The 15,800-nt window shown below is 40.7% G+C and overlaps 1 protein-coding gene across 1 annotated transcript in view; it reads left to right on the top strand.

The window, feature by feature from the left end:
* tex264a (testis expressed 264, ER-phagy receptor a) overlaps positions 1–15,800 on the top strand; it is a 71,474-nt gene that overhangs the window by 2,427 nt on the left and 53,247 nt on the right. The window contains exon 2 of the mRNA XM_007570420.2: positions 11,763–11,984. Within this exon, the coding sequence (XP_007570482.1) occupies positions 11,763–11,984 (222 nt within the window). The remainder of the gene's footprint in view (positions 1–11,762; positions 11,985–15,800) is intronic.

Below are 15,800 nucleotides of genomic sequence, written 5' to 3'. Positions count from 1 at the left end.
ATAACTAGACACAACTTTTATACTTTAAGTCGCATGAGTCATTAGTTGTTTTGTTTAGTTTTTTATATAGCTGGGAGGGTTAGATCATATGGTACACAACATGGGAAATTGAAGCAGCCAACACTCGGACCGGTTGGCTGTTTGTTGCAGCCAACCGGTCAGTCTGTTCGGTGGACAATCGACAGACGGATCGGTTCAGAGTCTGACTGGAAATGTTTATTCAGGCTCAGCTGCCTGCGCCAAGCCTCAAGTTTGTGATCCTCAGAGTCTGTGGCACACTGACCAGACGGTGTTTGTTTTTCTGCTGACACCCACCGGCTCTCTGTCCTGTTTTTTTTAAGTCACGGCTTCTTCGTCGCACTGCCGCCTCTGAGTCATTCCAGTGGAAAACCGAGGCAATGCCAGCTTAGAAGGGTTTTCTGCTGTTTTTTGAAGAGCCGGAGGTCTGTGCCGGCCTCGTGACTTTTTCCTTCCTGAGAGTGTAAATGATCCTTTTACGTGGACTGTCTGGTCTGGGAGGCCAGATAATTCACACGAAAAGCTTCCGCAGCTTTCTGTGTGAATTACCGTCGCATAAATCTGATTGTATAACACTTCTGCATGTTATTGCAGGTTTAAGCAATGTCTGAGGGATTAACGCTCATAAAATGTCTTAACACCTTAATTATGTGATGTTCCCTTTAGTTTGTTTTGTAACTGTCGCCACCTACAACAAAAACAAAGTGAAACTGAGAGGCTCGATGGAGCGGAGCTTTGGCTTGGAGATGAAATTCCTTCCTGACAGTAATTGCTGGTTTGACGTTGCAGAACTCTCATTCTCCCATAAAGACTTTGATTTTCATCCGAGCTTCTCAAAGTTGAGCAAACGCGATCAAAGCGCATCTTGAGATGGACTTCTGAAAGATTGTTAGATTTAGAAACTGTAACTGTTTCGCCGCTCTGCCATCCTTTTGAAATCTCAAATCGGTGACTTTTCTGTATTAACTCATTTACATAGTTTAATTTTAGGAAATCTTTACAATGAGTTTAATGACAAGTTGTTTTCCGCTCACCAACCATGTTCTGAGCTCTTCAGAGCTGCTAGTGTTTATATAAAAGTGTTCACAGTACTTTCAAAATCCCATGTTTCTTTGTTTTTTTTCTCAACAAAATGTAAAAAAGAGAAGCTTTTCTACCTTTGACGTGACATTCACTCTAAGATTGAAGCAATCAAATCTCTCTCGGAAAAGAGGTTCAGCATTTACTTGAGGTTTCATCCTCCATCAGGTCTAGTGAACTTGAATAAAGTGAAGTTGTCCAAGTAGCATTTTACACACGAGAGTCATCAATAACTGGAGGAAATTTGAAGCAACAATAATATAACAATTTGTTTTATTTTTCCCCCAGAAATTAATTTTAAAACGTTGCGTTGCATCATTGAGCATGCTGGAAACCATTGTTTAAATGGGCTTTCCATGTTATCCTTCAGGCTGTTCAACTGATTGTACCATCTACTCGAAAATCAAAATCAAATCAAGACAGAAATTGGGCAGAGAGGCAGCATGGAGGCCATCAACAGCCCTGAAGGAGCTGCAGGATTTTGTTTTAAGTATTGGTTGTATACTAATAGTCTGATTGAACCAAACTTCAACTTTTGGGCTACAATTTTGCTGTGCACACAGCACATCGCCAGACGAATGGCAGAAATAAATGTTGTCCCACATCTATTCTCTCATTGTTGTTTTCTAAATAGACAACTGCGAGCCGTGGTGGACACTAGATGGCATCGTTGGCATTTCTGGTTGTTGAGTTTATGCAGGGAGCAGGAGCATCCTCCAAACCATAGATCTTTGAATGTAATTTACTATAATGGCAAAGAAAACGTGACTCGTCCATTAGCCAGTTTCATCCTAACGAAATAAAACTGAATTTCGTTCTTGGCTAAGCAGCTGATGACTGCTGCCCTAATTCAGTGGTCTTTATCTGAGGTCTGACTCTTGATCCATGTGATTATCAGCAGTTCATTTGCAGTTATCTATTATTCCAGTGGCTGTAAAGTCCTTATTTAATGAGCATGATGGAAGCTAATAGGTGCCAGTCCTGAAGATTAAGAATTAAAGCTAACCCACATTAACCAATTAAAGAGTGTTCTTTCAATGCGCTGCCTGAATCCGTTTGACTGTATGTGTGGCTCTTTGTGACGTTCCAGAAGGGTTTGATTAGCTTACTGATCTGTTGTGATGTCGATGCAAAGATCGTATTCATCTTATTTGCCCTGCTTGTTATGATCACGCACACGCCGTTTGTGTTTGCATGAAGGCCTGCAGCTGTTACAAAACACCTCTCCATCGAGGTTTTACGAATACAGCAACTTAGTAGGTTGGCTAACTTGTCAAGCAATCACAAGAATAAGGACAAAAAAAAAAAAAACAAATTTGTTGTTTCTCAGTTTTAGCTCTTTGTTGTCTTGCAGAAATAAAAGGAGTGAAGAATCTTAATGCGTGTTGCCTGTTTGGTGCTCTGCAAGAAATTTGCAGAAGAAAATGAAGTGTGTGCGTCGCATAACGTTCAGATGATTGGCTTTGAACCATGAGAAATAAACTGATAAAGTATTAGAGAGCTGAAACTCAGGCACACACGTTTCATTGATCTCTCAGGAGTAACAGGCTGCATATCTGAGTTGGTAGAGTTTTTTTTTTTTAAACTATAAATGATTCTGTGCGGAAGATACGTCAGACCTCTTACTTCCCGCTCGTTCTCGTGCCGAGCCACTCGTGTTCCCTTCATGACACGGTCGAGGTGGAAATTTACAGACGTGTTTTGGGAGTGGCAGGGAGAAACGGGGGGTTGGAGGGGGAAGGTGTTGAAGTGCTGCGGAGGACGGCGGTGTAAAAAAAAAAAAAAAATGGCAGTATTCTCACCCACCTCGGGAGCCTTGCAGTGATCCTGCTCATCAATCGGAATTTCAGATCAGAGCGCCGAGCATCCCTGCACTCCCCGGTAAAATTTACTACCATTTTACCGCTGCTTGTCTGTCTGTCGACAGCAGCAACATGAAAGGGAGGCTCGTGGTAAGAAGGTGCCCGGTTTTAAAATTGGATATAAAATGAGAAATAAGTACGCTGATGCTCTGGAGTGCAGTCCCACAGGTTTTTAAGTCAATGTTATGCAAGACTGTGCTCAGGCGATATTTTTCTCTCTGCGATAAAGCACCTTTTTCATGTGTACGGCGGAGGCAACGGCTGGGATAAGATTCTCTCTGCGAATCCCTGCTTCTGTCGAAATAACACAACCTTTTATTATTACAGCCGCAAAAATGTTACATTGTATACATTATATATTTTTACATATATACTTAAAATTATGGAACATCCTCCTGCTAAATTGCAGGAGATCAGAACTTCCTGCTGTTTATTCTGGCTACCTTGTTAATTAGCTGTGCTAGCTACTCTACAGGAACATGCATTCAGCTACTTAAAACACAGGGTGCTTATAGTTTGCTAACTAAAATTGAAAACATTTATTGTCTTAATTAGAGAAAAGTGGGACTTCTTTGGTTTCCACACTATAACGTTTTGCACCTTTGAAGGATTTCCAAACTGCAGAATATTTCTGGGCCACCTGGCTTCAGTTGCCCTTTTCTCTCCCCCCCCCCAGATCAGACACACCACCTTTCATTCAAGATGATCTATTTGTGAGGCGTTCTTGCAGAACAGCTTCACTTGAATATGATCCCCTTATGAAGGTTGTTTTTTTGGGGGGGGGGTTTTCAGCGAGTACTGCACCAAGGTACGTGTCAAGTATAAAAGCTTCGGCTTGCTCAATGTAAACCTCTAACGGTGCAACTACAAAGGCTTGTTCTGAGTACACAGCGAGACAGATGTGAGAGCATATATACGTTTCCAGCCGACTTTTAACGTTTTTTTTAAAGCAAAAACATGGTGGGCGGGTGAACTTCCCTGGCACCCGGACCACTGGGCTAAGTACGTTTTCTGGGGGAAACCCTTCTTACGATGTATATGAGATTCACATCGTGGATGTGCAGCCAGAAGATTGGCTAACTTGTCAAAATTATTCAAAAATCTCTACAAATTGTTTTTTTGAGACCTTCTTGAAATTACAACCCCAAAGAATTAAGAGAGTTCCGAAGGTAAAGGTCGGTGCAACCTTTGAACTAGCAGGGTTTCCGTAATAAAGTTATCGGCGCGGTTACAGTACATACCGATGCTGCTGTGGGCTTGGCGGAGTTGATCAGAAAGATGGGTTCATTTATAAAAAAAAAAAAGAAGGGGAGAGAAGAGACTCACAGAAACGAGGCACGCCCGTCAGGACATGGAAGATTTTATTCACCCACATATTAACTCCCTGCTCTGTGACATCTGGCTGGAGGAGTGCCCACGGTGTCCAGCTGGCCAAGAAGTGGTAACCCATCTCCACGACTGTGGCGGAGGGGAAAACTGTGTCCTGCCTCCAGCAGCATGCTTATCTTCACCAGTAATTATACATGCCAGAACTCCCAGGATGCCACGTGTAATTACCAGCTCAGTCTGAGCGCAGCCTGAAGGGACCGAGCTGTACTTGGTAAAAGCAAAGACAGAAGAAAATAGACTTCCACTGGATCTTGACTTCCGGGGCATTCGGGGCCCCGCATGTCACCGCGTAACAGCAGATGTAATTTGATTTGGATACTCTAAGGGCCGTTTCATAATGATGGCATATTGATATTTAGTTAGAAAAAGCTCTCATTTAATTTTCACATTCATTGAAGCCATTATTTGTTCATTAACTTAATACTTGCTAAATGAACAGGATCACTGGTTTTGTGCGCCAATTTTAAAATGAGCCTCCTTGTTTATTTGCAAACATGGAGACAAAGAAGATCGTTTTCTGAAAATGTGGCGCAAAGAGCGTCTCTCCTTTCGAAATGTTTTGGCTCTTACTGCCTAACATGATGGATTGAAATTAAAACTGAAACAAATTTTGCGCAATGAAAGATTTTATTTCCCTTAAATAGTATGCAGTTAACTTTTATGCCTATAAACACTTCATTTTTAATCAGTTTTTTTCTCTCTCCATCTTGATTTCAAATATACTGGCTTTTGCATATCCTTTAAATAAAAACTACCGTGTACAGAAGCAGCTCAGACCAAGACAAACAGTGTAAAAAAAAAAAAAAAACACTAATGTTCTGCCCTTTCAACAGCTCATAAATTCATCTTCCTCTTATCACATAAATCGAACATATTGGAGCTTGCATTGCGTCGCCTCTTTGCAGGACTATTTTTTAGCTAGAGGAGATACATTATGCAGTGGATGAAAAACAACCATTTTTCTTACTCGGGAAGAGATAACCATATATGTTTGTCTCTGTGATGCCAGTCTAGCAAGTAAACCAGGAAGGATTTAGAAAGGGTGTCGATGCCCCTCAGTTTGGTAAGAATAATGCATCTTAAGTCTTTTCACCATGTGTAGGAGTTGATAACTTGTCTTAATTTACATTTATGTATCAAAAATGTCCTAGTCTCATTAAGATAATTAATTTGAAGGGTAACTTATTTTATTTAGTGAGTGAGCTCTAATTGAATCCAAAAAGGTAAAAAAAAAAAATATATATATGTTGGGTAAAGTAAAAATTCTCAAACATGTTCTCAGATAAAGTCAGTGCTGCTACTTCAAGTAAAACTAAAAGACTGTACCAATGGTAGCTCATCTCAGTAAGTAATCTTTGGTAAGCATGCTAGCTAGCTGATATTATAGTTGAGCTATCTGCTAAGACAGCCTGTGCAGTCAGCAGCTTCATGGACTTGGCTTTCAGACTTTTGTCAGTGACACGACAGATAGTTGGTGTCATTTAGGGTACCTCGTCAATGAAGAGTAACAGGTGGGGGAGGGGCAGTACTGCATAGCTAGGATCCATACAGGGAAAAAAAAAGATGGTCACTCAGGCACTTTTTCTGGCATTTCATTAAATGGACTTTTAAACAATTTATTATTAGGTAACAAATAATACTAATTAATTCCTTTCATCCATTCTCCTCTCAGAATGTTTGTATACTGGTAACCAGACCATGTTTGGTGCAGGTGTGTGATTGAAAGAGAGTTGGGATTTCCCAAACTGCTAATCCATCTCCAGGTGTTACTTGCAGTTTCTGTTTTAATGAGCGTCTTTAATTCTGTGGCAGCCTATTGGCATTTCAACCTCTGCCTTCCTTAACCTGCCCTAAAGTTGCAAACAAGCTCAAGAAATATGACCAGGAAGAAAATACAACGTCGGCCTGAGAGCAGAATGGATGAAGGGAATAAATCCTCATTACTCGTCACCTTGTTTCTCTGGCATGTATTTCTTTTCTGCGTATCCATCCGAAGGCACATTAACAGCCCGAAGCAAAGAATTGCTTTTAAAATTACTTTTCTTCCAACAAGTCCCAGAAGACTTGGCTTAAGGGAATTAGGAAGAAGTGGAAATAGTTTCATTTGTGTTGCAGAGCCACCTTAAAGTTTATGCAGTCTTCATGCATCCTCCTTTACTGTTCACGTTGAGGGGCTTATAAAAGGCCTTGTTATACGAATCAGTTTTTTATTTTTTATTTTTAACAGCCTCGCTCAGAAACATAACACGTCAGTGTTCGGTTGCCGAGGTAAAAAGCACCACAGCCTTCCCATTATTTAGCACGATCTGCCACTCACTCAGGCCACAGGAGTCCCAGTTGGCTTCCCCCAGCTACCTGTGAAAAATGGAATCACCCACTGCCTTTTTTGTAAAACACCTCTCCGCCGGCTTGGACCGCAGCCTCCCAACAAATTTCTGCCTTTTTGCGGCTGCGGCGCTTCAGACGAGCAAAACAACCGCGGTCGAAAAGACCAGACAAGTCAAGCACACGGAGTGATGTTCCTCCCTCTCCTAATTGTCTGTTGTCTCTGGGGTGTGTTATCTAGAGGGAAGCAGAGATGAGATGCAGTCGGGGCGGCTGTTTGTACTTGCCACTGTGTGGGATGTGAATGATAGCTAGAGGCCTGAATGATATCATTAGCGAACTACTGGTTTGGCTAACACACTCCAGTCCATCAGAGTGGCGAGCGGGAGATGCAGCGAGATGTAAGATAGGGAGGGAAGGACTGTGGGAGGACAGTTTTTATCCCTCTCTGTGTTTGGATACTTGCTGTTGTGTCTTATCAAAGACCTCCAGTGTTGACAGGGAGTAGCTCTGTGCAGAAGCCTCGCTGACAGGCCAATCCACTTGATGCGTCCATGGAGGAGAGAGGTGGGGATCCTGAACAATCTCTGCGGATAAATCACTCCGAGTGGAAACGGGGAAAATCAGACTGAGAAAACAGTCGGCGTGGGATGTTCAGCTATCGTTTTTATTGCAGTGGTGTTTAAGGTGAAACTGGAGTCAGAACTGCTACATTTTTTTTAAACACAATTAAAAGAAAGTTGACTGCAAACCAGTTATATTTCTAGCAAAAATGTTGCAAAAGTATTTGCAACAACGAGCATGTTTCACTTTGACATGGGACAGACAAACGAAGTAATGCATAAGGAAAGGAAAACAAACATTTGAAAGTTACTTGTTCATGCAGTCATCAGTTCAGTCCCATTGATCTGACTAGCCTAATTAAAATCCATTACAAACAATGTCTGGTGTCACCTAATTATTAAATTAAATATATCTATGTAAATTAATTTAAGTTTAGGTCCAGATGTTCTGTGAAAGCCTCTTGAGTTTTTTTTTCTTCTTCTTTAGAACATTATTGAATACCAAGACCAAGGGTTGTGTTTTGTTCACAAGGATGAAGTTGTGAATAATAAAACAGTACCCTAAGCTTTGGACATATCCATCTATCACTGTGAAAATGAAATATAATACAGCTGCCAAGAAATAGCCATCTGCACAATCTGACCAGCCGGGCAAGGAGAGCATTAATCAGAGAAGCGGATCTAAAGGCCCATCGTATCTCAGGAGGAGCGACCTGGTCAGAGTTGATGGGAATATGAATGGAGCTGCCATATACTGCGCGCCTGGAAGAAAACTAAATGATTTGAGCTGAGCGGTGTCGGCGACCCTAAACATAAAGTTTGGGCTACAAAAAGGATGGTTTCGGTGAAACTCCAGACCCAAATCAAACAGAACTTGAACGTTGACGTTCACAGAGGTTCACACAGCTTCGCCATCCAACCCGACTGAGCTTAAGCTGTTATGTGAAAATGAACGGGGAAAACTTCCAGGAGTTCCCCGACAAAATGTAGTTCTGCAACATATTGGATGCTATTCAGATTATTATTTTTTTGTTTTTTTTCAAAACCATGAATTCCTCTCCTTCAACCTTACAGTCGTGCTCTTTCTCTTGTTAGTTTGTCATGTGACATCCTAACAAAAATACACTGAAGGTTGCTGTGACATAAAAAAAAAATGTATATGTGGTATGAGTACCCCCTTCGAGCCGCTTTAGATCTGCATTTCATTGCATTGTGGCGCTAATTTATTCTGACAATGCTAACACAGCTGCATGGCTGCTTCTGTTTGCAGTGACTCATGGCCTCTTTGTAAACAGATGTGGGTATACCTCCTGCTGGCTGGAATAAGTAATTTCCCTGTCAACGGCAGGTGATCTTTGTTCTCTGACTCACTGTAGAGCACAGTGTCGGGCGATGGCAGATTTTCTCACATTAAACAGACGTTGTCAGTCACTGTTGTCAGGCATGTAACGCCGATTCGTTTTTTTAAAGGGCACTGACTGGATTGTTCGAATGGGTTCGAGTTACGACACTAGAGCAAAACAGGACGGTGAAAACCGCGCAGTGTTGAAGTAACCGAGTGGAGGCAAAAAATATCCCAGAATGTGAGAAATGAGATGCAGGGGAGGGGGGCGGTGTTGTGAGGTTAGATGTGATAATTATGTGGGGATGGGAGGGGGGTGGGACATGAAGATGAGTGTGGCTGGCTCCCATCTGTGCCCACTTTGTGCCATCTTTCCACAGATAACGCTCCGGTCACACAGCAGAAACCCGCAGCAGGCAGGTCTTAACCCTTTCCCGGGCAACGGAAACTCAAGCTTTCTTGCTTGACCTACGGGTTGAAATGAAATAAAATTAGAGCTACATAGTATATTGAATCATAGCATCAAAGTGTGTAACGCTGCAATCCCAACTGATTCAATATTTGGTGGGCTATTATACTTGGAAGCGCCAGGCATTAACGTTCTGCATGCCAATAAGATCTTGGCAAACTGGGTGGACTTTTGCTGCACTCTATGCCAAAGTCTGATAAGAGTTGCTTATTTAGAGTTACTGTGTTACTTTTTTAGTTTTCATTCAATGGAATGAAAACTAAACATGCCTTAATTGTGTTTATCACATTTAAAAACAAAAAAAAATTAATATATAATATATAATGTACTTTTTTTTTTTTTTACATTTTGGAAACGCACAACCTCCGACATTTAAAAATGATGTCGCAGAACCTAGAAAGTAGTGGGCTGGAACATGAAGCACAGCGACAAAAAGTGCTCTTGTAACAACAGCTCCCACTCTCCATCTGTGGCTGTTAGACAGAAACTGTCTGCGAGTCGACGCAAGTGGGAAATTCTCTGTCAGATCCGTTTCTGACTGACAACCAGCCCGGCGACTGTTCTGCCTCCATCACATCTGCATGCAGACACGTGGGCACGTTAACAGACATAAAGTTGGCAGAGTTACCTTTTAAGTGAGCGAGATCAAGCCTGGCTGCTAGCTTGTGTTTGCTCTCTTTAACTAGCACCAAGTGAGACAAACAAGCTCTGCTGGTCTCAGGAGCGCTGTCCTGATCCAGTATTTAAAAAAAAAAAAGAAAGAAAAAATGTTGTTGGTCCAGCAAAAGTGTTCAGATGGTGGGGATACTAATAATTTATGTTTATTGACTGGGCCAATGAGTTATACATTTTATGTCCTGCTGTAAGAGAAAATCTAAATCTTCTCTAATTTAAAATAGTTGCATCATATTTAGATAGAAGATTATGAGGCAGTTTCTTTCTTCAACTCGGATTTTCCGCAATGACGCAATTTGAGCCGCTACATATGTGACCTGTCTACTGGCCATCTGGTGGAAGATGTTCACCAAAGCTGGCAGACTTCTGCCCAGTGACACTTACGACAATGCAAAGGTTGCAACGTCACCACATGTTTAAATCAAAAGGCTTCTATTCTTAATTCCACACACGCAGCTTCTCGCTGGTGCAGCGTTGAGCAAAGCGCTAGCGCAACTATCACAGTTTGGGCCAGAAGTTTACTTACCAAGAACACACTGGAACTACACAATATCGTCATTTCTCCTAGAATAGAGATCACTCATGTTACTGTCGGGAGTTTGAAAGCCACGGTTGACAAGGAGCGACTTGCAAGTCCAAAGAGGCTTGGTGCAGCCATAACAATGCAAAGGAAAACAGAGCATCGTACTTATATTTTTAAACAAATACAGAATGATTAACATTTTTACTGTATGACGTCTGGGTTGCAGCTGGCATAACAAAAAACAGAAAAGAACAAGTGAGGGCGACTCAAGACTTTGACAGCTAGAGTCTTGTATATTGCATATGATTCAAATGACTGCATAAGTTTTAGGCTGCCTTGGTGACAGGCTAAGGAGTTAGTCCAACATATTGAATCAGATGTTGGAGGTAAAAGAGGTTTAAATGTTCAGTCTACTGGCCTTCCAGCACCAAAGTTTCCCATTACTCAGATACCAAGATTTTTTTAAAGGCTGCACCCTTTTATCCATGAGCTTCCACTTAATCCGAGTTGGGTTGTGGGGGAAGCAGCCTAAGCAGTGGGACCCAGACTTCCTTCTCCCCAGCCGCTTGGGTCAGCTCCTCTGGGGGAACCCCAAGGCGTTCCCAGGCCAATCAGGAAACATAGTCTCTCCAGCATATCCAGGGTCTTTATCTGGGTCTCTTTCTGGTGGGATGTGCATCCCGGGTCGGCTATACAGCATTTCCAAATGTTCAACTCCAGCATGTTCCATAACAAATAGCTAAAAAGTGAGAATAATCAAAAAGATGAACTTTTTTTGTACCGTTTTAAGTCGTCCTGTTATCTGCTGAAAGTCTTGCTTGCTTGGTCGTACCAGTTCTTTAAGATGCAACAGTTTTCCTATTAATGTGACTGTGTTTAGTAGTAAGTATTCTGTTTTCTGTTGAGGTTTGTAAACTCAACAGAAAAGTTGAGTTTTGTAATTGTTGTAGATTTATAGGAAAGACCAAAATCATTCAAATCCCTGGCTGATATAGATTAAAATTATATTCACTTGACCAGGTATTTGGCTTTGTTTTGTTTGAGACAGGAACCTCAGAAGATAATAATTCAATGTTAAAGGAGGATCAGTTTTGAACCCAAAAAAAGATGTTATTTCTTGTTGATTAAAATTGTTTGTTGCAAATGATTTTATACCCTCTTGGATAACCCACAAATAATAATAAAAAAAATGTTTCCTTTTTTTTTTTTTTTTTTTTGCATAACAGCCTGCAAGTCCTTCTTATAATTGCTGATCAGTGTTTTGCTTGTTTCCACTTCTGTTTTTATAATTTATCTAAACTCGAGTTCATAAAAGTGAGTGACTGTTCCAAAGTCTGGAACCTGCCACAGAAAAGGGGCAGGTTTAAACTTAAATCGCCTCGGGATTTAAGTTTAAACCTCGGAAAGGACAATCACAGTAGTAATATTGGACAAAAAGTACACTTTCAACATAAAGATATTAAAGAATAAAATAATACACAGTACCAAAACACTTCCCTCCTTTTTATACCTTCAGATTCTTCCAGAGAAATGTCGCTACATAGTGGGCAGCGTCCTGTGCGAGGGCGAAGAGAAACCGGACGAAGAGCTGCTGAAGCTTTACGAGAAATTTGGCTTCAAGGTGTTTTCTCTACCGGAAGTGAGCCATGCGGTGACCACCGCCTTCCCTTGCACCACCAGTCTGTCCCACGTGCTGGCTGCTCACAGGGTTTATCGGGAACTCTGTTCCTACATTGAGGTGAGATCACACTGAATGTGGCGGGGAGTAATGCATATTTATCCCACCTGTTGCAACATAGAAATCTACCTTTATCATTGAAATACACGTGAAAAGTACTCAAGTGATGAGTTTTGCGACTCAAGAACCTTTTTTATGTCCGTTTGTCAGAGAAAAAATGTTGGATGTGTTATTGAGGTTTATGTGTAACTTCTCTTTCCCACCTTTTATCTGTTTTTAGTCCTTCACCCTTATGGTGTTTAATTCATCACTTGAGCAAATTAGCTCTGCAGAGCAGATTAAGAATAGATGAGGTGGAGGGGAGTGAGGGTACGACTGAGTCCTGTGTCCCACGCGCTGGGCTGCTGGGCTGCATGTCCTCGGGACAGACCTGAAAAAGCTATTGACATTTACTTATGACATTTTCACACATGGATTCATTCAAGGGGCGTCCCGTCGATGTATAATGCTCCACATTGTATATGTTTATATGTTTTTGAACGTTCCCAACATGTCCTTCTGTTAACAGGAGGTTAAAGTGCCATTTAGACAAACATCCTAAATCCTATGTTTATCATCATGTGTGAAAAATTAGGATTTTTTTTTATTTTATTTTCCTAAGTCTGACCATCTCCCTCCTTGCAGTACGTTTTGCTGGCAGAGAGACTTGTGTGTCTGAGTGTTTTTTTCCTTCCTAGTTTACCGAGGCTTTAATATTTCAGCAGCCTTGTACAGTTCTTTGAGTTGCCCACACAAAGCCATAAATGATTAGGGCTGTTAATAGCTACTGTAACAAGTCCTTCATCTGTTGTTGTGCTCTACTGAGAATAGTCCAAGGACATAGCCAGTGGCATTGTGGATCAGATGTAGCCACCTCTACCAGCATAACTAATCCATGTGAAAGTGCTGCTGTTCTTAATAGCTGCAGTGTTTTTTTTTTTCTTCAAAGGTCCTGCCTTTCATCTTGAGCTCATCCAAGTGTCCTCTGAAGTTACCTGAACTTCACAGCACTCTGATTTTTAGTCATTTCTGTTATGTAATTCATATTTGGCTTCACAGACTTTATGGTTCCCTTGGGGAAGCTGCTTGACTTGCTCATGTGAGCACATTTTTTAGTTTTGTGGAAGAAACAGAGCAACAATTTAAAAGTAACATCCTGGTCTCAAGCTCAGAACTGCCATCTTTATCTCATCTAATTAGCTTTATAAGCCTCTCCTGAGTTGGGCACTTGTCCTAAAAGTGTGCTTTTAAGTCATTTCCTGCTTGGATTTACCTCAGCCTTTTCTATTTTTTAGCTAGTAAAAATCGTTGTTCATTTTATTCCCTTTTTAATATTTCTATTTTTTACCTTAAAATGATTAGAACATCATTGCCTTTTTCAGAAACTCCTATTATTTACACCCAACTTTGTTCTCCCATGATGCGCCTTCTGCGAAGGGCTCTGATAGTTGATGTTTTGCCGGTTTAACGTTAAAAGCCCCTGTCATACCGATGATTGGGACACTGACCGACGGCTTTATAACTATCCATATTTGCAGATCTTTAGATCCTAAGCTGACTCTCTGTTTGGCTCCGTCTGTTTGTCCACGTCTTTAAGGCTCGGTGGAAAACGGGCAGCTTTAGAGGAGCAGGTCACAGTCGAATATGCGCAGTGACATGGAGCTTCCCTTGGTGTTAAAATTCAGCAGTGCTTCTTCTTTTTCGGCTGTAGTGGTGGTACATAATGACCATGTCAGCTTGGATCTTTTCTAGCATGCACCTCTGTATTATAATGTCACCTTAGGAAAAAAACAAAACGAAACACATTTTCACCTTTTTTCTGCTCTGTTCTGCTCTGCTAAGGAAGCACCTGGTTCTTCATCTGACCTGCCTTGATGGTTTGAATAGGTTTGACATCTGTGCTGTCGATGGACTAATAACACATTAACATTAAGGCAAAGCTAAGGAGTGACAAGTTCGTTATGCAGACCAGCTACAGAGGAAGGTCAGTAAGTAACGGAGAGTGGGAGAGGCTCGGCTTAGTCGTTGTTTAACTCTGCTGGAATATGATCACATGCACTACGTTTATGATTAATTGAACAGATTTGTAGCGTGAGAAACTTTAAAAAGAGGGTAACACTTTTATGAGATGGGTGCAGTCAATTTTACTCCTTTTATATTCCTGCTAGTGCTTCGTATCAGACGTTTTTGTTTACTTAACAAAACGTTTGACGTTTTAGTTTGAAGCTTAACTTTGAAGATCAGGACTGGGAACGTAATGTGGTCTCTAGTGTACAATTACATTTAATACTGCACACCTTATTCCTTTTCTCTTTTTTATTGTTACTTTATTCTTGTTTTCCCTGCTGCTGTTAGCAAAGTATAGTAATTTTTTTTTTTTTTTTAATGATGAAGTCTGTCAGTTGTGCATAAGATATATTTTTCCAGGATTCTTAGAAAGGTGTGACTAATCACTAAGTTTCTTTATTATTGGTTTATGTCTTTTTAGTACATTTTCAACTAGAAAGTTTTACATTTTTGGGTGATTAAATTCAGATGTGTTTTTTTTTTTGTCTTAAAGACTATTGAGAAATCTGTAATCTGACATTAGTCTGTGTTTGCTTATGTTTTGAGGTCATGATTGAAGCAACATGAATATAATTTGTGGTGACAGAAGAAAACAGAAAATCTGAGGCAGACGAAGTGTCAGAGCTTATGAAATGATCCAGGGAAACCATGTTTGATCCTTGGGAAAGCAACATTTGATCATGCAAAGTATCCGTGCTTACAATCGCTGTGGTGTTATTTCAGGAGCTGGCTGAGACAAAACTGGAATCGTCCCCCTGAGCAGAAACAAGATGAGAGGTTGATAGCTCACATCCATTTAGTAATCCACTTATCTGAATCGAGCTCAAGACATCCTGGAATCCCCTTTTCTTTCATTTCCTTTTCATACTGTGTCTTATCATAATTTCATTTGCCTTGCAGGTTTCACAATTAAAGTATTTCGGTATATTTTTAAATGGCATTTATGGCGTCTCGGTGTGATTATTGTAGGCCACACTGGAGTTTTTACGTCGGTTTTGCCTGGCACATCATATTGTGTTTTGTAAAATAATCACCCAAAAGCTTTAAGGCCCTTTGAAGTTGTGTTCTGCAAAGATTTTTTTTTTCCAGTGCTGCGAAACATAAATCATTTTCAAAAATGTACGGAGCCAGCATTTACGTCTTGGCATCTGTTTATGCAGAAATGACATATTTTCCTTCAGAAGGTTTTCTCGTTATTTGCAGCGTAAACTTTAAAGGGCATAAATGATCATCGTTATAACTTCTCCTTTTCTGCTGTGTTCTGACTCATGGTTCAAGTTGGATATATTAATTTTCATTTCTAAAATTGAGAAATATTAAAAAGAAGAAAGAAAAAAAAAACAGCTAAAAATGTTGCCCAAAATGCCCAATTCCAGTTAGAATTGGGATTTACCCTGTGAAGAGAATGAAGTGAGGAAAAGAGTTGTCTGAGAGCTGGGGACCTAACAAACAGACACCCTACAGAGGCATTTAAAAGGGATCTGTCACGTTCCTAGTGCGTCTGTTCTCTCACAGTGGTAAATGATCGCTTGTAACAAAATCTGTAATTTAAAATACTTAAACACATTTAGATCGACAGCGTTTGTCTCGTTCTGACAACATTCTTGCTCTTTCATGCACAAACATGAGCAGAGCATGTTCCTCACCAACTTGTCAGTGGAATAATCTCTAAATGGTGAGTCATCCATTCAACTAATTCCAGTTAAAGGTTTTTTTTTTTTTTTTTTTTTGTCAAGAAAGCAATTCATTTCTCCCGTTGATGTTCAGCAT

This window comes from Poecilia formosa, unplaced genomic scaffold (assembly GCF_000485575.1).
Source record: "Poecilia formosa unplaced genomic scaffold, Poecilia_formosa-5.1.2 Scaffold260, whole genome shotgun sequence".
Lineage (NCBI taxonomy): Eukaryota > Metazoa > Chordata > Actinopteri > Cyprinodontiformes > Poeciliidae > Poecilia > Poecilia formosa.
Note: the sequence above shows the minus strand (reverse complement) of the source record. Positions and strands in the feature narration are given on the sequence as shown.